A 21758-nucleotide genomic window follows, 5' to 3' on the forward strand; every position below is an offset into this window, starting at 1 on the left:
CCCCCACTAAAATCCAAGACAGAGAACAAGAAAACGGCACAGCCCTCCTCCCATATATAAAAGGCACCACAGACAGAATCAGCAAGATCCTCCACAAACACAACATCAAGACAGCATTCTGCACAAACCGAAAAATATCCACCATCCTAAGAAACCCCAAAGACAAAATTGAGTTAGAAAATCAAGGAGTATATGAAATCCCATGCACCGCCTGCCCCTCCACATACATCGGACAAACCAACAGAAGAATAAGTGCACGCATTGAAGAACACAAGAACTCAGTCAAAAAAGAGGAACATATATATATATATGTTTCTGTTAATTGCTACCCAGGCAACCTCTCAAAGAGTAAATTTTCACTGGAATTTCTAATCCATGGGAGATGTACCCCACTCTGAAATTAGACAAGAAACGATGGAAAGTAATCAAGGAGAGAAGCAACTTTGATTAGTTTAGAGAGGGCTGTAGAGCACTGTGAAGCGGTATATAAGTCTAAATGCTATTGCTAAATGCTATATGTTATATGTTTTTCTCATGATGGGCTAGATCCCAGGCAAGTGGAAGCATCACCTTCTCAGAAAATGGTACATCGGGAGGCCTTTAGAGTAGACCGTCATGTCATCATGCCGAATGCAAGCTGCCGCCTTTCATCGCTGCTTTCCTTTGAAAGTAATCATATTGTATCTCATTGGGTCATAAAGAGCTTGATTTATTGAAGCCAATTCGCGAGACACTAAATCATTTTGGTCAAACAGCCACATTTCACAGCTTTCGACTTTATCCCATTAAAATTTCAACTCTGTAATACGCAATTATGTGTATACTCTAAGTTAAGATATTATTTTCGATGTAGGCAAAAAGGAAGTATAAATTTCTCCCCTTTAATTTGTAATATATCCAGGTTTGACAGTACTAATTTGCACTGCAAAGTAATTTGGACATCAGAAGCATATGTCAACATGAAAAGTAACTGCAGTTCGGTCTCTGGGGAGCCAGGCTTAAATCTGTCTAGTTGCAGATACAGCTGATGTGCTCATCTTCATTTTTGACCCAATAATGATAATTTATGAAACCTGCTCTTTTCTTCTCCTGACAATTTGCTCCACTCAGGGAGCAAAGGAATAGGTATCATCATTCTTTTTATTTTATTTTATTTTATTTTCTCCTCTGGATTTCTTAGCGAAAGGGGAAAATGTCCTGATGATGCATTTGATTCTTTCATTGTACATACCTTCCTTGCTTTTTACCCTAAGGAAATAAGACGTAACGTATCTGGAATTTGTTGATTGGATTTGGGTTTCCAGATGTTTTGGGTGGCATCTGGGCTGCTGAGGTTGAAGGAAGGTCCTGAGCTCCGGGTCAGAATGTGGGATGTGGGATATGGATTTCCCACTTTTTCCCCCAAGTTTTTAAAAACTCTTATTTCCAGTCCTCCATTGTGGTCTCGAACCATATTCTGCCAACTGTTCTAAACCAGGAGGTGTGACATCGTCAATTAATTGAGTCTGTATATATGTGCAAATGCGCACTTCCATAAAAAGAACAATCCACATACTACCTTCAGCTCCCTTCCAAAGCTGTGGTCTACCTCAGTGGTGGGTTTCAAAATTTTTACTACCGGTTCGGTGGGCGTGGCTCGGTAGGCGTGGCATGGCTTGTGGGCGTGGCTTGATGGTGGGCATGGTAGGGGAAGGATACTGTAAAATCTCCATTTCCTCCTGATCAGCTGGGACTCGGGAGGCAGAGAATAGATAGGGTTGGGGGCCAGTCAGAACTTTTACTACCGGTTCTCCGAACTACTCAAAATTTCTGCTAACGGTTCTCCAGAACTGGTGAGAACCTGCTGAAGCCCACCTCTGGTCTACCTCTATTGTCTTCCTGTTATTTTGGGGGTTGGAGTGACTCCCTTCATTGCATCTTAGGCAATGACTGTCTATGGAGATTCTCAGCCATCAAGGTCATGGCTGTCCCGAAGATGTTTTTTCAAAAGGCAACTGGACTTTTTTGGGGTTTTTTCCTTTGAAAATGTTTCACTTCTCATCCAAGAAGCTTCTACAGAACTGAAGAAGCTTCCTGGATGAGAAGCGAAAAATTTTCAAGGAAAAAAAAAACCCAAGACAGTCTAGTTTGGAAAAGCTCCTTTGGGCTTCAGCAATGAAATTTGCTACATTCCTGGCATGAACGCTAAAGGGCCCACCCCCATCTCCTTCCATCTCTTGTCTGTCATTTTTACTGAAAATTTTGAGGTAAGCTTGGGGTGGTGCAGAGGACAAGACCAGATGATTTATACGTGGTATGTGATTTCTGCCTTCATTGCATTTTTCTCCCATGAAAACCCACCCGGTCCCAAATTCCTTTCTTTCCAACTCGCAAAACATTAGCCTTAGGTCGGTGATGGCGAACCTAATGCACGTGTGCCCAAAGTGACACACGGGGCCATTATCGCCTGGCACATGCGGCGTCGGCCATTCCTCTTCCGGGTTTCTGGCATGCATGTGCACGTAATGATCAGCTGGTCTTTATGCGTGCGGCAGTAACCGGAAGACTTGCCGGATGGCGAGCATGTGCACGCCGGAAAACAGAAGTACAATTTCCGGCGTACACATGCCCCCTGGGCAACTCCTCTTCCTGGTCGTTGCCCAGACGAGCGCACGCGCTCCCTGTTCATCAGTTGGTGCCAAAAAGGTTTGCCGTCACTGCCTTAGATTGACACTTAATGGCTGTGATAGCGAATAAGGAATTGACCTCACCCATGAATAAGACAAGCGATCCTACCTCAATATGGTGGTCAGATCGGACATTAAATGTTATGGCAATTGAAGAAATATATAAGTGATAAAAATTTGAGTTCGAGAAGATGGACTGTTATTTGAGAAATGGACTTATGAAATTTGAAGGAATATACAAGTGGGAAAAAAAATTGAATTTGAGAAGATGGATTAATTTTAAAAATGGACTGTAAGAAGAAGTAATATGTGAAGTTGGTATTGCTTCTTTTCTTTTCTTTTTTTATTATTCTTTCCTATCTTTTTATTTTTATTGTGAGGGGATCTAAAGTTTTAAATTTTTAAAGGTGGGAGGTTATGTATATTTTGTATACTTTAGCTTGTGATTGTTGGTCATAATAACAGTATTTGCTCTGGGAAGTCTGGGTGGGGGAAGGGGGGGGAAGGGGGAAAATGATACATGGATTGATTATTAATGTACAGTAATTTTTGAAGATATGAAATTAAAAAATTTAAAATGATATTGGGAATGCTCGACTGCCATTTCAGGAAGAAAAGGAGAGAGAAGTAGAAGGAAGGAAGAAAGTAGGTAGGAAAGAGTAGCGAAGGAGGAGGGGAATAAGAAGGTTAGATAGGGTGGAAGAAGGGAGGAGTGGAGAAGGAGGAGAGGAAGTTGTAAAGTGAAGGAGACGAAGGATCAGAAAGTAGTAGAGGGTAGAGAGGGAGGTTGTGAAGAAAGGAAGTGGCAATCGGGCAGGCCTGAATCAGTAATAAATAAAAATTAATGATTAATGATGGATAATAGTTTGTACATAAATATGATGTTGGAAAATGGAAATAAAAAAATTATTTTTTAAAAAAAATATGGTGGTCAGATCAGGGTGAAAGTAAAAGGACTCTAATATTCAATGGAACTGCAGAGAATTTTAGTGATCTGGATAACAAGGCCTGGCCTGTAAACCTTCAGGGGAATAACAAGTATAACGTGGCTTTAAAAATAGTTCCTAAGACTGCAATAATTTCAGACCAATTGAGATTTCCCTGTGCAAAGAAATCTATTGAAAAATAAACTGCACTTCACGTCAACTCTTTGACTTACAACAGTTCCTTTATTTTTTCTTTATTTTTTTTATAAAACAAACAAACATAAAAACATCTTCAATTCAACAGTTCCTTTAGTGGTCATTCTAAATTACAAGGCCACTGAAAAAAAAAGTGACTTATGAACGTTTTTCACACTTACAACTCTTTCAGCATGCCCAGGGTCAGGTGATCAAACTTCAGGTGCTTGGCAACTGGCATGTATTTATGACGGTTGCAGTGTCCCAGGGTCACGTGATCCCCTTTTGTGACTATCTGACAAGCAAAGTTAATGGTTAATCGATATTTTTAAATTTGGCCTAATGTAATAAGTTTTTTAAAATGTTGTTTTAACTTGTATTTATTCTTATGGGTTTTTTTGTTGTTGTTTTTATTTACATTTATATCCCGCCCTTTTCCGAAGACTCAGGGCGGCTTACAGTGTATAAGGCAATAGTCTCATTCTAATTGTATATATTTACAAAGTCAACTTATTGCCCCCCCAACAATCTGGGTCCTCATTTTACCTACCTTATAAAGGATGGAAGGCTGAGTCAACCTTGGGCCGGGCTTGAACCTGCAGTAATTGCAGGCTACTGTGTTCTAATAACAGGCTCCTTACAGCCTGAGCTATCCACGGCCCCTTTTTATGTTTTATAAGGCTGTAAACCGCCCTGAGTCCTTCGGGAGATAGGGCGGTATAAAAATTTGAATAATAAATAAATAAAAAATAAAATGGGGAAGCCAGATTCATTTAACAATCACGTTACTAACTTACCAACTGCAGTGATTCACTTAACAATTGTGGCAAGACAGGTCATAAAATGGGGCAAAATTTACTTTACTGTCTTGCTTTACCAACAGATGTTTTGGGTTCTGTTGTGGTCATAATCTGAGGACTACCTATAGTAATGGCTTAAGGTTTCTGGTTGATTGTATACTGAAACAGAGAAGAGGCAGAGTTGAACAATAATGGCTCACATCTTCAGTTGGCAAAACCGCATAAGATGTGGCAGTGTGACCAAATGTGCCAATATCTCCGAAGGTTGTTCAGTGGGGATGACCTGTTTTTCTTCTTTTCTCTCCGTAGTCTCCCAACGTTCATAACTACCCAGATATGGAAGCTGTGCCCCTCTTGCTGAACACAATGAAGGCAGAGCCAGAAGAAGACGCCTTGTGTACGGATCATTTCCAGACGCAGACGGAGCCGGTGGACTTGTCCATCAACAAAGCCCGATCCTCCCCTCTTGCCACCTCGTCTTCACCAGTATCCATCACAGCCTCTGCTTTGTCGCCCTCTTCGACTTCAACGTCTTCTAGTCGGCCAGCTTCGTCCCCAACGGTAATAACCTCAGTGGCATCGGCAACATCGGCCCCATCAGTATTAACTCCAGGCCCGCTTGTGGCATCTGCCTCTGGTGTTGGAGGGCAACAATTTTTGCACATAATCCACCCGGTTCCACCTTCGAGCCCCATGAACCTACAGACCAACAAAATGAGTCACGTCCACCGCATCCCTGTGGTGGTGCAGTCGGTACCGGTCGTCTACACTGCAGTGAGATCACCAGGGAATGTCAACAACACTATAGTAGTACCACTACTAGAGGACGGGAGAAGTCATGTCAAAGGTAAGAAGGACTCTTACAAAATAGACTTCTAGAGTAGCACAATGGAAGAACGCTTCCTGAATCATTCCGATTCACTCACCTTTTGAAAACCAATCAAAGAGTCGTCTTTTTCCGTGTCTAGATCAAACTTTAAATTGCCAGAATGAAGCCACTTTCTTGGCTTTGTTGCTGGCCAAAAATAAGTCATTATCAATACATGTTTCTGGAAGTAGCTGACATGCCAGCAGATGGGCCGGCCTCTGTGTCTCTCCACAGTCACATACTGTAGTGTAGTGATGGGTAACCTTTTCTGGACCGAGTGCTGAAAGCGTACGTGTGCGTGCAAACCCCCAAAATGCAATGCACGTGTCGCCCCACGCATGCACCCCGACCCCCCATGCATGTGCACCTCTTGCATGCACCCCACTCTCTGCATGTGGGTGCACCCCCCAGCATGCACACACACCCCGCGTATGCGTGGCAGAGACCCGACTGTCGTGTCCCACTCCTCCGCTGATGGCCGGGTCAGGGAAATCCGAATCAGGCGTGCCTCTGCAGCTCTGCCAAAGTCCTAGCAAAGTTCTCAAGGCAGGCAGGAGACCAGAAAGTGACTTCAACAAGATAAGGTAGACTTTGCCTGACTCAGAGAATGCCAGAAAGCAGATCCTTTATATAGGCCATGGGGTGTGGCTCCATGACTCAGCACTTATCCAGGCCTGCCCCTCCCTTCCTTTTGTTGCCGCCGCCTATCAATTCTCCTGAAGCGAGGGTCACTCCAGTCTGCAGCTGTTGGTAATTGACCTTCCTCAGGCTCACATGCTGTGGGGGAGGGGGAGGGGTCTAGTTGCTCCGTTTGCCTGAGCATGGAGCCAGAGCTGGGGGCTGGAGGCACTTCTTCCTCCTCGGCCTGTCTGGGCATGGAGCCAGGGCTGGGGCCGGGAGGCATGCTAGGACATTCCTCCGTGTTCGGAAGCAGATAAGACAGGCCCGGCTGTGGGGAAAGCGGACGAGGCACAACACCGACGACCAGTTGGCCGGCGGGAGACGTGTGCATGCATGGTGGAGATGAACTAGTTCAGGTGTCTGCAAACTTGGCTCCTTTAAGACTTGTGGACTTCAACTCCCAGAGTTCCTCAGCCAGCAAAGCTGTAGTGTCTTGTTATCCACTAAGAGCCTTCACTTGAAGGTTTTATATTTAGGTATTCCAACTCTCAAACTAGTCAGGGTCCTGTAAGTAGTATAAGGAAAGTCGATCTTTCAGCTATATCCTCCTTTAATGTTATTCCTTGCTCCATCTTTTAATTCAATTTTGTTCTTGATTCTCAATTTTGTTCACCAACCAAAGATGAATGTGTATTAACTGCTCTTTGGGCCAGTTATTGGAGAGACTAGCTAATGAGCCACGCAGATGATATTCCAGAGTATTTATAACTCAATTTCCAAGTGGAACTTTTTGAATTCATGTGCAGCCATTTGCTGTTAATTCCCTCGGTGCCTTAGATAAATTCCTGGCTTGTGCCTGGCTTGCCTGTACATTGGGGCTAATAGAATTGCTTTATCTTACAGGTTTGTGGTGAGAATTGTTGTGAGAAAATGTATGTGCATGTCTGGGTCACAATGTAGCCTTTAGAAGAAATAAATTGCGATTAGCAGTAGTTTCAGAATCGTGGGAACTCTGCGTTAACTCTCCATTGCGAGAGTAAAAGGAATCCCTGCAAGTTTTACTGTGCTAGTCATAGCCTGTTTTAGGGGCAGCGTTCATCTCTGTTTCTAGGCCAACTGGTGGTCCATGGATTACTGGTGGTCCCCAAGAAAATTTTGGTGGTCCGCAGATAAATTATTTGCATTTTTTAATATTGCACTAAATCAGGGGTTATCAAACTATGGCCCCTGGGCCGGATATGAGCAATGAACATTTGTGTTGCTGCAGAGAGTCTCCCCCTTTGGGGTCTTTTTGTGTGGGTTGGAGGGAGGCAGAAATTCCGACTTGGGGTCTGCTTCAGCCTCCTGGTGCGGGGCTTTGGGTGAAAGCTGGAAGAAAGTGCTACTGGTGGCGAAGATCCAGAGGGCCTTATTCCAGTGGGACAGCCTCACGGCCTGGAACTGTCTGATCATCTCAGCCCACTGAGCCTCCAGGCGCCTTGTACTCCTACAGGTCTTCTCTCTGCTTGGAAAGCCTATGCTCCTAGTCCTCAGTGAGGTGCTTCTGCTGACCCTCCTTCTCGGTCAGATCCAATTTGAACTGAGCCAGCTGTTTTGCCAACTCTTTCTCATGGTGGCTGCTTAGCTCCAACAACTGTTTCCTGTTGGGGCTCTAAAGAGCCCGGCCGGGTAGGCGAGGAGTGGCTGGCAGGAGAGGAGTGAATAGAGGCACCCCTCGATGTGAGTGACATTGAGTTGGCCAAGCCCACCCAGTCACATGACCACCTAGCCACACCCATCTGGACTGTCATTAGGCAGATCATGTTAGTGGTCCGTAGGATTTAAAATTATGAATTTAGTGGTCCCTGAGGTCTGAAAGGTTGGGGACCCCTGGTCTAAGCAGAAAAAATAAAATAAAAAAAAATGACTTCAACAAATTTGAACATTCGGCCAAATCCAACATGGTAACTAATGATTTCAGGTCCTACATCTGGGTAGGAAAGTACCAACCAACAGGGAGAAGACGGCATTCTGAGACTGGCTTGGTGGATTCTTGAACTGAACCGGGAGAGCAGAATTGGAGATCTGAACTTACAACCTCCATTTGCTGTAAAAATGCAGGAAGAACCTGTACATGTTTGCAGTCCACCAGATGTCCACTAGATGTTAAGAGAAAAGTCAGATGGACATTTTATCGCACATTACTGGTGTCCCCCAAAATGGGTGAACTCTGAAGCAAGATATTTGTAGGCATGCTGATTTTGTGGATGATTCCAGATGTGTCACTTTAAGAGTCTATGGAGATTCTCAATCATCCAGGTCATGGTTATCCCAAAGGCGCTTTTTTCCTAAAATGCAACTGGACTTCCTTAGTTTCTCTTCGTCTTCTTTGAAAACGGTTTGCTTCTCATCCAAGGAGCTTCTTGGATGAGAAGCAAAACATTTTCGAAGAAAAAACAAACCAAGAAGATCCAATTGCCTTTTGGAAAAAAGCACCTTTGGGTAGCTCTTTGAGGTTTTGGATTGGATCCTGCTTCTTCCTTGTGCATAAAATAAGGAGGGATGTGGGAGTATATTTCCATACATTCCTTTACTTTTTCTCACTGTGAGCACCATCCAGGAGTAGAGAATAAAAATAATTTCAACCATGCTCTCTTGCTATATTTTATTAAAATCCAGCACTCCAAAGAAAAAAGAACTGCTTTAAGAGTATCAGCCCCAAAAAAGTATATGTAACAATCTTGAAGTTATTTTTCATTTGCCTTCACATTAATTTTCACCCTGAGGGTGATTATATACTGCTGCTCTGGCTGCTGCTAGCAAGCAGTTGAGTATTTTGTAAGCATATTCCCAAATCTTTAGAATTTATTTTCCTTCTCAACTCCTGGACCTGTTTGGGAAGTGCAGCTCTACAATGCGCAAAGATTATTTGAATTCCTTCTGGTCTCTGGATATATAACCTTGATTTTATAACAGCCAGTGGAAGATTTGTGTTTTAGAACGTTGGTGTGCTGTGACTGTGACATCCCATTAGAATTTGTCCAAAATTATCCCATAAAGCTGCATGGAGACATGAGTCTCCATTTTCTTAGTTCCTCCCAACGTTGTGGCTTGTCAGCCGCTGGCCCCTCCAACAGCCGAATGAGAGGAGGAGGAGGAGGAGGAGGAGGAGGAGGAGGAGGAGGAGGAGGAGGAGGAGGAGGAGGAGGCGGCATGGGAGTCAGGGTCAGCATCAGAGCAACCTGGGAGCTCCGAGGGGGAAGTGGGAATGGAGCTGGCAGAGAGAGAGAGACAGAGACAGAGGCAGAGCGTGGGCCATCCATCAGCCCTCAGATTTTTTATTTATTTATTTTGTCAGACAGTATATATAAGCATAAGCATGAAATAACTATACAATATATAAGCATATATATATAAGCATAAGTATGTAATAACTATATTAATTGGATATAACGAAAGGAAAACAATAGGACAGGAACGGTAGGCACGCTTGTGCTCTTATGCACGCCCCTTACAGACCTCTTAGGAATGGGGTTAGGGCCTCTGGTGGCTCAGACTGCTAAGACAGTCTGTTATTAACAGCAGCTGCTTGCAATTACTGCAGGTTCAAGTCCCACCAGGCCCAAGGTTGACTCAGCCTTCCATCCTTTATAAGGTAGGTAAAATGAGGATCCAGATTGTTGGGGGCAATAAGTTGACTTTGTATATAATATACAAATGGATGAAGACTATTGCTTAACATAGTGTAAGCCGCCCTGAGTCTTCAGAGAAGGGCGGGATATAAATGCAAAAAAAAAAAAATAGTAGACAGTTTTTGGTTGAAGCTTTGGGAATTTTGGGAAGAGACCATAGAGTCAGGTAGTGTGTTCCAAGCATTAACAACTCTGTTGCTGAAGTCATATTTTCTGCAATCAAGATTGGAGCGGTTAACATTAAGCTTAAATCTATTGTGTGCTCTGTATTGTTGCAATTGAAGCTGAAGTAGTCTTCAACAGGAAGGACATTGTAATAGATGATTCTATGTGTTAAACTCAGGTCATGTCGAAGGCAGCAGAGTTCTAAATTTTCTAAACCCAAGATTGGTGGCATAAGGTATTTTGTTGTATTCAGAGGAGTGGAGAACTCTTCTTGTAAAATATTTCTGGACATATTCAATTGTATTGATGTCTGAAGTATGGTATGGGTTCCAGACAGGCAAGCTGTATTCAAGAACTGGTCTAGCAAATGTTTTATATGCTCTGGTTAGCAGTGTAGTGTTTCTGGAGAAGGAGCTGGAGAATCAATAGCTCCCAGGTCTGGAGGTGGTTGCTGAAGAAGAAGAGGAACAGCTGGGTCCAGTGCCTGATGTGCGGCTGCGCAGAAGGCAGAGAAGAGAAGAGCAGTGGGAAGCTGTGGGCCGATCCTTGGGATGGAAGAGCCACCGCTGCTAGTGAAGCTCCACCCTAGCTCTGGGGACAAAAGGCAGGGGGCAGAGATGAACAGGTGTGGCAGACAACTATTCATCTTCTGGACAAATGGACTTGTTAGCCTGTGAGAGAAACTTTTTGCCGTGCCTGCCAGCGTTCCTAATAAACGAATCTTCTGAGTTCACGTCAGAGGTTTGTCGTGTTTGGGAAGAGGGGTCAGAACACCCAGGTGCAAAATATCTGATCGCAGGCATGTCTCTTAAAGACCAGTGTTTACCTCTAGAAGACCCTCTGAAATTTTATTTTCCCTAAGATAAAATTTGCATTCCTACTGCCATCCATAGATACTCAATATATATTGAGAACTTGGCTAATCTTTCATGTACGGTACCCTTATTTATTTTTATTTTATTTATTTATTTTATTTGTCAATTACATATAAGATAACAGGTAAAAATATAAACATAATTTGAATACATGAAAATAAGTAAAAAAAAGGACTGCTAGGACAGGGACAGTAGGCACGCTGGTGCTCTTATGCACGCCTCTTATAGACCTCTTAGGAATGGGGTGAGGTCAACAGTAGATAGTTTGAGATTAAAGTTTTGGGGGTTTGGGGAAGAAACCACAGAGTCTGGTAGTGCATTCCAGGCATTGACCACTCTGTTACTGAAGTCGTATTTTCTGCAATCAAGTTTGGAGTGGTTTACCTTGAGTTTGTATCTATTATTTGCTCATGTATTGTTGTGGTTGAAGCTGAAGTAGTCATTGACAGGTAGGACGTTGTGGTAGATAATTCTATGTACTATAATATAATATAACAACAGAGGTAGAAGGGACCTTGGAGACCTTCTAGTCCAACCCCCTGCCCAGGCAGGAAACCCTACACCATCTCAGTCAGATGGTTATCCAACATTTTCTTAAAAATTTTCAGTGTAGGAGCATTCACAACTTCTGCAGGCAAGTCGTTCCACTGATTAATTGTTCTAACTGTCAGGAAATTTCTCCTTAGTTCTAAGTTGCTTCTTTCCTTGATCAGTTTCCACCCATTGCTTCTTGTTCTACCCTCAGGTGCTCGACCCCCTCTTGTTCTACCCTCAGGTACAGCCCGACTCCCTCTTCTTTGTGGCAGCCCCTGAGATATTGGAACACTGCTATCATGTCTCTCCTAGTCCTTCTTTTTATTAAACGAGACATACCGAGTTCCTGCAACCATTCTTCATATGTTTTAGCTTCCAGTCCCCTAATCATCTTTGTTGCTCTTCTCTGCACTCTTTCTAGAGTCCTGTGCTTAGGTCAGATTGAACTTGTTGGACACCTATATGAGCTTCTCACAAGGGGACAGAAATATAACCGGCGCAATCATGTTCTTCTCATGTGCACTTGATACATTGGGAACTCTTTTGAGGCTGATCATATATTTGGGCTAAAGACTTATTTCTGTAAAATGTTTCGGTGCAGTGATCCTAATTGGCCCACATGGTGTGATGTCACAAAATGCTTAGTAATCTCTCACTTTTAATGGGGATACTCATGAAGCCCAGCTTTGAGAACTGGGAGTGACCTCAGCTGAGAAAATATCTGCCGAAAAATTGGCCAGTTTTTGTTAGATATTTTTAGGAAAGCCTTGGCTGAAAAGCTTCACGTTGAGCCCTTACATCGTGTGCTGCTCAAAGCTGTAATTGCTTTTCTTCCCTCTGGCTTTGCTTTATGTTCCAGGGTGAATCGGTTATAAATTAGATACTTGATGTGATTTAGGTCTTGACACTCTCAAGAATTCAGCTTCCTGTAAATAAGTGTGAATTCAGCAGTATTCCACTCAAAATGGAAAAGCAAAAAAAAAAATAAAAAAAAAAAATGGGGAGGGGGCTTCAGATTTTTGTGGAGTAAAAATGATCTCCGTAGATGGGTGTTTGAATTATGTGTAGGTCAGTGATGGGATTCAACTTTTTGTACTACTGGTTCTGTGGGCGTGGCTTGGTGGGTGTGGCATAGCTTGGTGGGCATGGCAGGGGAAGGATACTGTAAAATCTCCATTCCCTCCCCACTCCAGGGGAAGGATACTGCAAAATTTCCATTCCCTCCCCACTCCAGGGGAGGGATACTTGCAAAATCTCCATTCCCTTCCCACTCCAGGGGAAGAATATTGTAAAATCTCCATTCGCTCCACACGCCAATGAAAGGATACTGCAAAATCTCCATTCCCATCCCACTCCAGGGGAAGGATACATCAAAATCTCCATTCCCCCCCCACTCCAGGGGAAGAATACTGTAAAATCTCTATTCCCATCCCATTCCAGGGGAAGGATACTGTAAAATCTCCATTCCCATCCCACTCCAGGGGAAGGATACTGTAAAATCTCTATTCCCATCCCATTCCAGGGGAAGGATACTGTAAAATCTCCATTCTCTCCCCACTCCAGGGGAAGGTTACTGCAAAATCCCCATTTTCTCCCGATCAGCTGGGACTCAGAAGGCAGAGAATAGATGGGGGCGGGGCCAGTCCGAGGTGATATTTACTGGTTCTCTGAACTACTCAAAATTTCCACTACCAGTTCGCCAGAACCGGTCAGAACCTACTGAATACTACCTCTGGTGTAAGTTATCATTTTTTCCCCCCTATGGGTGCTTATGGATAGGATAGGAACCCAGGACATCCACAGACAAAGTCTTGGTGCAGAGCCTGATGGAGAGAAGGATAGTGATGATCTTGAGAACCTCAGAAAGCTAAGATGGAAAGGGACAAAATGACACCCCTGAAGGACTGAACCCGCTTTTCGAAGGCTGCACCAGAGCATATTGTCCTGTTAAATCTCCATAAAGGCCTGAAAACTGGATGTGTAATCTTGCTATAAATTGTAATAAAAATTACTCGGTAGACACGGTATTATGGCCATTAAGCTCATGGCCATTGCTGCTGTGTACATAAAAGTTTTATGGAATAAATTGAGCGGGGTTTTTTTTCCCTCCCCACTCAGAAATAAGCTGCTTTTGATTTAAACTTTGATTGGTAATCATCAAGTATTTTCCTAAGAGCAAGTCCATCCATCATGACGTTCAGTAGAAAAAGAAGGAAGAAGGGAAGGAAGGGAAGAAGGGGGGGAAAAAAAACTGGGTATTTTCTTCATGCACAAAGAAAAGTTGCACATATTTTTTTAGCTATAAGAAGATTTTGCTTGGGTGTCTCCAAAGCACTTGATCTGTCACAGGTATATTAGTTGGACCTCAGCCAGGGATGAAATGCTCCCAGTTTGGACCAGATTGCCCGATGTGGTAGCAATGGCGGCGGGTGGTTCAGAGAACCGTTAGCAAAAATTCCTGCTCCCCCATGCCCAGCTGAGCCGCGTGATCATCAGAGGGTTGGGTGTTTTTTTTTACTTTTAAAAGCATTTTTTCTACAACCTCTTCGGCTGAAGAGGTTGTTAAAAATGCTTTTAAAAGCCTTTGACGATCAGGCAACTCAGCTGGAATCATCAGAGGAGCCTTTTAAAAGCATTTTTTCTACAACCTCTTCGGCCAAAAAAATGTAGAAAAAATGCTTTTAAAAGTAAAAAAAAAAGTTGGCCATGCCCACCCAGTCACATTATTACCACCACCACCACCAAGCCACGCCCACAGAACCGGTAATAACAATTTTTCACTATTTCACTATTAACACACATTTCACTATTGACCTCAGCATAGTATCTACTCTCACCGGGTTTAGTCGGGATTCTTTGTCTTTCCTTGTAGATATTTTAAGGAAATGTTTGTCCGTTTATTATGAACTTAATCTGCTATGCTCCTCAGGGACTCCTGGCAGTGTGAGTTACAAAGAACATTAATTTTATCCTTTTTTTTCTGCATTATCCCTCTGAGCCTAGCAATGAAATTCTGCCTTTATTTTATTGGGGCAAAAGAATAGAATTAAACCAAGAAAAACGGCTGGTAGATTTTTGTTCCGTGCTAAAGTAATGGATTTGCAAAACTTAACTTCCAGAAAATGCCCAATCTTGATTTGAATACAGAGAGACCTGTGCATTATGGAGAATTTGGATATAAAATTTGGGTGCATCAAATATGTTAATTAAGATCCTGGTTAAATTGAAGGGTAGAGGGAGAAAGCGTCACTAGCAATATATGAAGTCAAAGCACCCACAATCTATCCAGTATTCTTCTACTGAGTTTCAAGTATTGGTCTATTTTCTAGGTATCTTAGTTATTTTAAGATCATCTTTTAATTTTGGTGGCCCTTTATAAAAGACTCAGGAATCTCAGGGTTCCAAGACTCTACCCCATAGAGGGGCTGCACGCTCCCCCCAGGCTCACTGGCAGTAGATTATCGAAACAAACTAAACACAAAACAAAAAGAGAAATATTTCCCCTTTTACATTTGAGCGTGCAAGAAGGGACAGGAAAGGAGAAAGGGAAAGAAGAAAGGCAAAGAAAAAGAAGGAAAGAGAGCAAGGAAGGAAAAATAAGGAAAGAGGGGAAGGAAGAAGAAAGGAAAATGAAGAAGGAAGAAAAAGAAGAAAAGGAAGGAAGGAAGGAAGGAAGGAAGGAAGGAAGGAAGGAAGGAAGGAAGGAAGGAAGGAAGGAAGGAAGGAAGGAAATTTTAATGAGAAGGAGGGAAGGTCTGAGGGAAGTTCTGCCTTTGCACTTGGACACCATAGGTGCCCCCAACATGAGTGACCTCAAGCTGGCCATGCCCAGCATGGCCACACACACCATGGCCACACACACCCCAGGTCAAACACAACCCTGATGCGGCCCTTACTGAAATTGAGTTTGACTCCCCTGCCATAGCGTCTTAGAAGATAATAAAGGGAATTCTAATTCTTAGAAGTATGTGTATTTATTGAGATGCTTAATGTAAATACCTTCTTGGATAAAAGCTCATCATAGCGATGGGCTCAACTCTTTCCCCTTATTTTGGAAGTACAACCTTGGCAAAGATTTGCTAACTTATTAAGACACCATCTGGTCTGACATCCAAGCAGGGATGTTTTATTGTCTCATGAGCCGATCAGATTTTGCCTCGATAGGTGGCTAAGCACGGATACCCTTTCCTTGCCAACTGGTGGGCCCAGAGCCTCATCCCAATCAATGCTACCTGAATCACAACTGACTGGCACTGAGGAATTTTAGGAACAATGCCCAGAAAGCATCATCCTACTCACCCCTTCTGAATGAACAAAGAGAAAGATGCAGGAAAGCAGATTGTTTCTTTGATATCCCAGCCAAAAGGATGTTCATCAGCTTGGTTGGAGATCTGAGTGGAAGAATGCAGAGAGATTCCAAGATTTAAGAATGAAATTGGTTGCTAGTTCAGAAAAAAAAACAAAAAACATGTACTTTTGTATGTATGTATGTATGTATGTATGTATGTATGTATGTATGTATGTATTTATTTATTCATTTATTTATTATTTCAACTTTTATACCGCCCTTCTCCAGAAGGACTCAGGGCGGTTTACAGCCAAATAAAAAACAATACAAAAGTTAAGAACAATTTTAAAAAAACTAATTTTAACTTGGCCGAAATTTTAAAAATTTGCTAAATCCCATTAAAAACTGATTAAAACTATTAAAAAACTATTAGGCTAATCCTGCTCGATGAAATAAAAGAGTCTTCAGCTCACGCCGGAAGGTTCGGAGGTCAGAGAGTTGGCTCAACGTTGGAGGTAGTTCGTTCCAGAGGGCTGGGGCCCCCACAGAGAAGGCCCTCCCCCTGGGGGTCGCCAGCCGACATTATCTGGCCGACAGCACCCTGAGGAGACCCTCTCTATGGGAGCGCACTGGTCGATGGGAGGCCACCGGTGGCGGCAGGCGGTCCCGTAAGTATCACACTGTGGATCTGCCAATTTAGGGAAAGTAGATATTAAACCTCTGCATAAGCACTCCAATGATGGTCAGTGTCGTTCTTCTTTATCTTTTGGGCATACTTCTGAAATACATTTTTAGAACCTTCTTTTTTGCATTGTTGGAGGAAATATCCATCTGGTTCAGTTCCAAGCCGGGAGAAAGACACTGGAAACATGGAGGCTGATTGGAAAGAGGGTTTAACGGTGAAGCAGAACCACCAAGCACATAGTTCTCTGGTGCAGCTGAACACATGGAGTTGAGAGTGAGGGGTATTTATACCTCCTCTTGGGCTTTGCACTTGAGCTTCCTATTCCTGTGCAAGAACATGTATTCTATTGGCTGTTGTCAGACTCCCTATACAGGAGTCATAGCTGGCTCTGTAGATTGTCTGAGAAGTTTGGTTGAAGTTTGCTGAGGGTGATGGGATGTCCTTAGGCGATTGTGCAATGTGGTGAGCTCTGCTGCTAGTGGGTGAATCCTATGATGTCCTGGAGGGTCATGGGTTATCTCTTCACCCTGGAGCTTTTGTTTTGTAGACAGGCTGGCCCAGTCTTTCTTAATCGGCACTAAATATTACTGGGGGCAGGGAGATTAAGTCTGCTTTCTGTCTTAAGAAAAACATGTTTCCCCATTTTTCATTTAGGGAAATATAATAGTCTGCCCCTTTTTTAATATTCCTCAAAATATTTCATTCTTTTGGGGGACGGGGTGACTTCCCACAGATCCATCCATCCATCCATCCTTCCTTCCTTCCTTCCTTCCTTCCTTCCTTCCTTCCTTCCTTCCTTCCTTCCATCCATCCATCCATCCATCCATCCATCCATCCATCCCTGATTGAGCATCTCTGAGGTCACACCAGGTGAAAATATTTAAGGGAAGGGATCTGGAGTGTATTTCCCCTATCTGACTTGGTTGGATCGTCAGATACCCTCAAGGAGAGGCAGTCCTGCAAATATATTTTCCCCATGCCATTTAGGGCTCAAAGCTGATAACTAACACCTTGTATTGTGCCAGGAGAGCAAATGGATAAGATTGGTTTCCATTCTATTTGGTCATGCCGAGGCGATTTGTGGGAATTAATCATCCTCATGACTGTTAACGATGTCCATAATGATGTATTAAGCATTGTGATGCCTTAAGTTCATCATCATTCATCATATCTGATCCACAGCAATCATGCTAATTTTAAAATTCAGGGTTTAGGAGTACCTTGCTTTATTTCTATTTTCCCAAAGCTTATTTTATTGAGTTTGGCTGAGGGATCAAGTCCTACTTAAAAACTGACCCATGGCAAGACAGAACTACTTAGGGTATAGTCCTTCTTAAAGATCTAAAAGAAAAAAAAAATCTCAGTTAATGGTTTTGAACGTCCTTAGATTTTTCCATAGGTCAACTGGAGATTACAAATGTCTCCAAGTCTGCAGGCCAACTTTTGCCATCCTTTGTACCACTTACACATTTATTTATTTTTTTGGTAGCTGAAAGCATTGTTGTTCCTGGGCTCTGAGGTGGTGTGAAACTTATTTTTGGAAAATGTTATTTTTGAGGAATCACTCATACTTGCATGTATCATTGAATTTCCTAGGGCAGCTGTCATCAACCTGCAGCTCCAGAGCTGCCTGTGGCTCTTTCATCCCCCCTACTGTGGCTCCCTATCAACTGAACCCACCACTGGCTGGCCCCGCCCCTCACCCTCCCTTTCCACTCACTCCTCACCTGCCCTGAGAAGGTAAAGGCGATGGCAAAGGATGGAGACTCGCTCCATATTCCAGAGCGGGAATGTATTTGCTGGGTCTCACAGGCGCTTCGTCTGGCCCTTCCTGGTGCTGCGTGCGCCTTGGTCGTTCGGGGAGATATGCAACTTGCTCTCCGCTCTGAAACCATGGCCTGGCCAAGCTGAAGCCAATGCCGCTACTCTCCCCACTGCTGCTCTCGCTACCTCCATAGCCTGCCCGCTGCTCTCACAGCACAGTTAAATTTAGCGTGTTTCACAATGGGGGAGATGGCATCCCATCCTCCTCCTTGAGCCCATTACGACGCAGAGCATTGGCTGCAGCTGGGCTGGGCCAGTGTCTTGGGGCGGAGAGCTTCTCAGGCCAGGCAAGGAGTGACTGGGAGGGGAGGGCAAGAGGCGGGGCCAGCCAGTGATGAATTCAGTTGACAGGGAGCTACAGCAGGAGAACAAAAGAGCTTCATTTATCTGGGAACCTGAAATGACTCTTGATTTAAATCATATGATAAAAAACACCCAAAGAAGAGAGAAGAGCAACAAAGATGATTAGGGGACTGGAGGATAAAACATATGAAGAACGGTTGCAGGAACTGGGTATGTCTAGTTTAATAAAAAGAAGGACTAGGGGAGACATGATAGCAGTGTTCCAATATCTCAGGGGCTGCCACAAAGAAGAGGGAGTCGGGCTGTTCTCCAAAGCACCTGAGGGTAGAACAAGAAGCAATGGGTGGAAACTGATCAAAGAAAGAAGCAACTTAGAACTAAGGAGAAATTTCCTGACAGTTAGAACAATTAATAAGTGGAACGACTTGCCTTCAGAAGTTGTGAATGCTCCAACACTGGAAATTTTTAAGAAAATGTTGGATAACCATCTGACTGAGATGGTGTAGGGTTTCCTGCCTGGGCAGGGGGTTGGACTAGAAGGCCTCCAAGGTCCCTTCCAACTCTGATGTTATGTTATGTTAAGAAGAAAGAACAACATCAGCACACACACAAAAAAACCCCCAACACTCACCTGTTTTTGTAAATGGTTCAAGAGGGAACACACTCACTCACACACACACACACACACACACACACACACACACACGAGAGAGAGAGAGAGAGAGAGGGGGGGGGATGGAGGGAGGGAGGGAAGGAGGGAGAAAGAAAGAGATGAGAAGGACAGAGATGAGAGAGAGAAACAGAGAGAGAGAGAGAGAGAGGGAGAAAGAGAGAGAGACAAAGAGAGGGAGAAAGAGAGAGAAAGAGAGAGGAACACACAGAGATACCTGTTTCCCACAGAAAAGAAAACACTGGGACCCACAAAACCTGGGTAGGCCTGGCTAGGAGGTCATATGACTGGGTGGGAGTGACTGACATTGAGTTGGCCATGCCACCCAGATTTTGTTGCTCCCTGTGTTTTCTTTTCTGTGCGCAATGGGTCCAAATGGCTCTTTGAGTGTTTAAAGTTGCAGTCCCCCTGACCTAGGCAATTGTTATATTAATGTAGACCATTAGAGGCCATCCTATTACCTTCCTAAGTTCCTTCGGGTTCCATAATTACATCACTGAGACCAATGGAATGATCTGGAGATGTTGCCCCAAAATTGGTTCAAGCAAAATATCTATGGAGCTTCTCAATTGGTTAAGCTTCCTTTCATATCTGGATTCCGAGAACTCCAAGCTGGATCTTCTGTCTTCCAAATAAAGACCCTTATGCAAACACTGCTTTCTTTTCAATCTACTGTATGAAAGAAATTATCATTTAAAAGTTTGCTCTGTATGAAATGATTCGGAGAATAATCATTCCCTTTTCTATAGATGAGGAACATAACCCGAGGATAAAATGTGAGGTTCTCAAGATCTTCTCAAGAAGTTCAACCATTGCAGTAAAACTTAAACCCACGGTTTGTGGTTGGATGCCAGCTGCCTGTCTCGAAGATATTGTGGTTAATGAGCGCTTGCTATTGAAACGGCCTCGTTTTGTAGTCACAGTTTTCTTCTCGCGCTTAGTACTTGATTAGTATTCCAATACTGCCATTATTAATTTAGGGAGGAAAAAAATAGCCCAAGCACTTTATAGAATTTCTCCTTTCATTATTCTCTCAGTGCAAGAAATAGAAGATTTCCCATAGGTTGTAAATTCTAGTTATGATATCTTTAGTGCATTCTTGGATATCTGAAAAAAACGTGCAAGCCCAAAGATTAATCAAACTGTCCAAATACAAATCCAAGCTGTTTATCTTAACTTTCAATAATGCCCAGAGGATTGAAGAGAAATACATAAAAAGAGAAGGAAACTTTTAATTTATTTTTTTAAAAAAAAAACCCAAAATAAGTATTCTTGAACAAAATACTTTTCTCTGAAGATAGAAAAAAAATAGCCCAAGCACTTTATAGAATTTCTCCTTTCATTATTCTCTCAATGCAAGAAATAGAAGATTTCCCATAGGTTGTAAATTCTAGTTATGATATCTTTAGTGCATTCTTGGATATCTGAAAAAAACGTGCAAGCCCAAAGATTAATCAAACTGTCCAAATACAAATCCAAGCTGTTTATCTTAACTTTCAATAATGCCCAGAGGATTGAAGAGAAGTACATAAAAAGAGAGGGAAACTTTTAATTTATTTATTTTTTTAAAAAAATAATCTAAAATAAGTATTCCTGAACAAAATACTTTTCTCTGAAGACAGAAAAAAAAATAGTATTTTGCTCCTGAGGCTGAAAAACGTCCTTTATAACCTGAATGCAAAAGCTTTGTCTACCAGAAACGATGGGAGGGGGTTGAAATACTACAAATCCCAGAATCCACACTTAGAGTGAACAATTGGGGAAAATGCTGGGAATTGTAATACAAGAAATATCTAAAAGGTTATGGCTGGCCTAGCCTAGAACATAAGAAACCTATGATGCTAGGTTAGGGTTACAGTTGTAGGAGTTAGAATTAGCTGACCACCAGATGGCACCAAAGATCTGCTCGGGATCTCTTTTCTGCCACCTACTGACTGTACAGATGTGCGCATCCCATTTTTAACTGTCCCCCTCTTCCTTGCTTAAAGGTAACATTCTTCCACTCGTTCTTATGAAAGCCCTGCCATCTTCTGCTTCTGGAATAAAGGAGTCTTCTCTTTTCCATCATTGGGTATCTTCTTCTTCTTATCTTGTGCTCTCCTATTAGAAAGCAGATAGGTTGGAGAAAGAAATCCCGTTTTAAAAAGTCAAGGGATAGGAATGTAGCCCTGGCATAGCCTGTCTCAGTTTCCTCACTCCGTCTGCTGTAGAAAGAGAATTAAACCCTGCAGGATGTGTGAAACAAAAGAAAAGACAAGCTGCGCTGGTGGAGCATCAGACGGAGTGGACAACTGCCTGCCTGAGGAGTATGTCCAACGCATAATTTCTCTCTTGATAAAAGGTTTCTCTGAATCTTTGCATTAATCACACATAAAAGAACTGAGACTGGAAGGGTTTTTGGTTTTGGCCCTTAGGATAGTTTTAAACTTGGCCTGTTTGGTGTCCTTCGCAGGTTCAATGTTTTGAACTGGAAACTGCCTGCAGAAACCAGGTTTATACAAGCTGAGAAGATAAAGTGCAGTGGGCTAATTTGCTGTTCTTGAAGCCAGGCTGTGTTAAGTAGAGCAGCTTGTTGCTTCATCTTCCTTTCAGAAGGGTTTCATGAATTGTCTCTCCAAATCTTCTCCAACATCATCTCAAGAAGTTTTATGGTCTTCTTGGAGGAGA

General features: G+C 42.9%; 1 protein-coding gene across 1 annotated transcript in view; it reads left to right on the forward strand.

The window, feature by feature from the left end:
• Nucleotides 1-21758, forward strand: part of KLF12 (KLF transcription factor 12) — a 321201-nt gene that overhangs the window by 183831 nt on the left and 115612 nt on the right. Inside the window, exon 5 of the mRNA XM_058186266.1 lies at nt 4897-5434. Coding sequence (XP_058042249.1) covers nt 4897-5434 — 538 coding nt within the window. The remainder of the gene's footprint in view (nt 1-4896; nt 5435-21758) is intronic.

Source organism: Ahaetulla prasina, chromosome 5 (genome assembly GCF_028640845.1).
Source record: "Ahaetulla prasina isolate Xishuangbanna chromosome 5, ASM2864084v1, whole genome shotgun sequence".
Taxonomy (NCBI): Eukaryota; Metazoa; Chordata; class Lepidosauria; order Squamata; family Colubridae; genus Ahaetulla; species Ahaetulla prasina.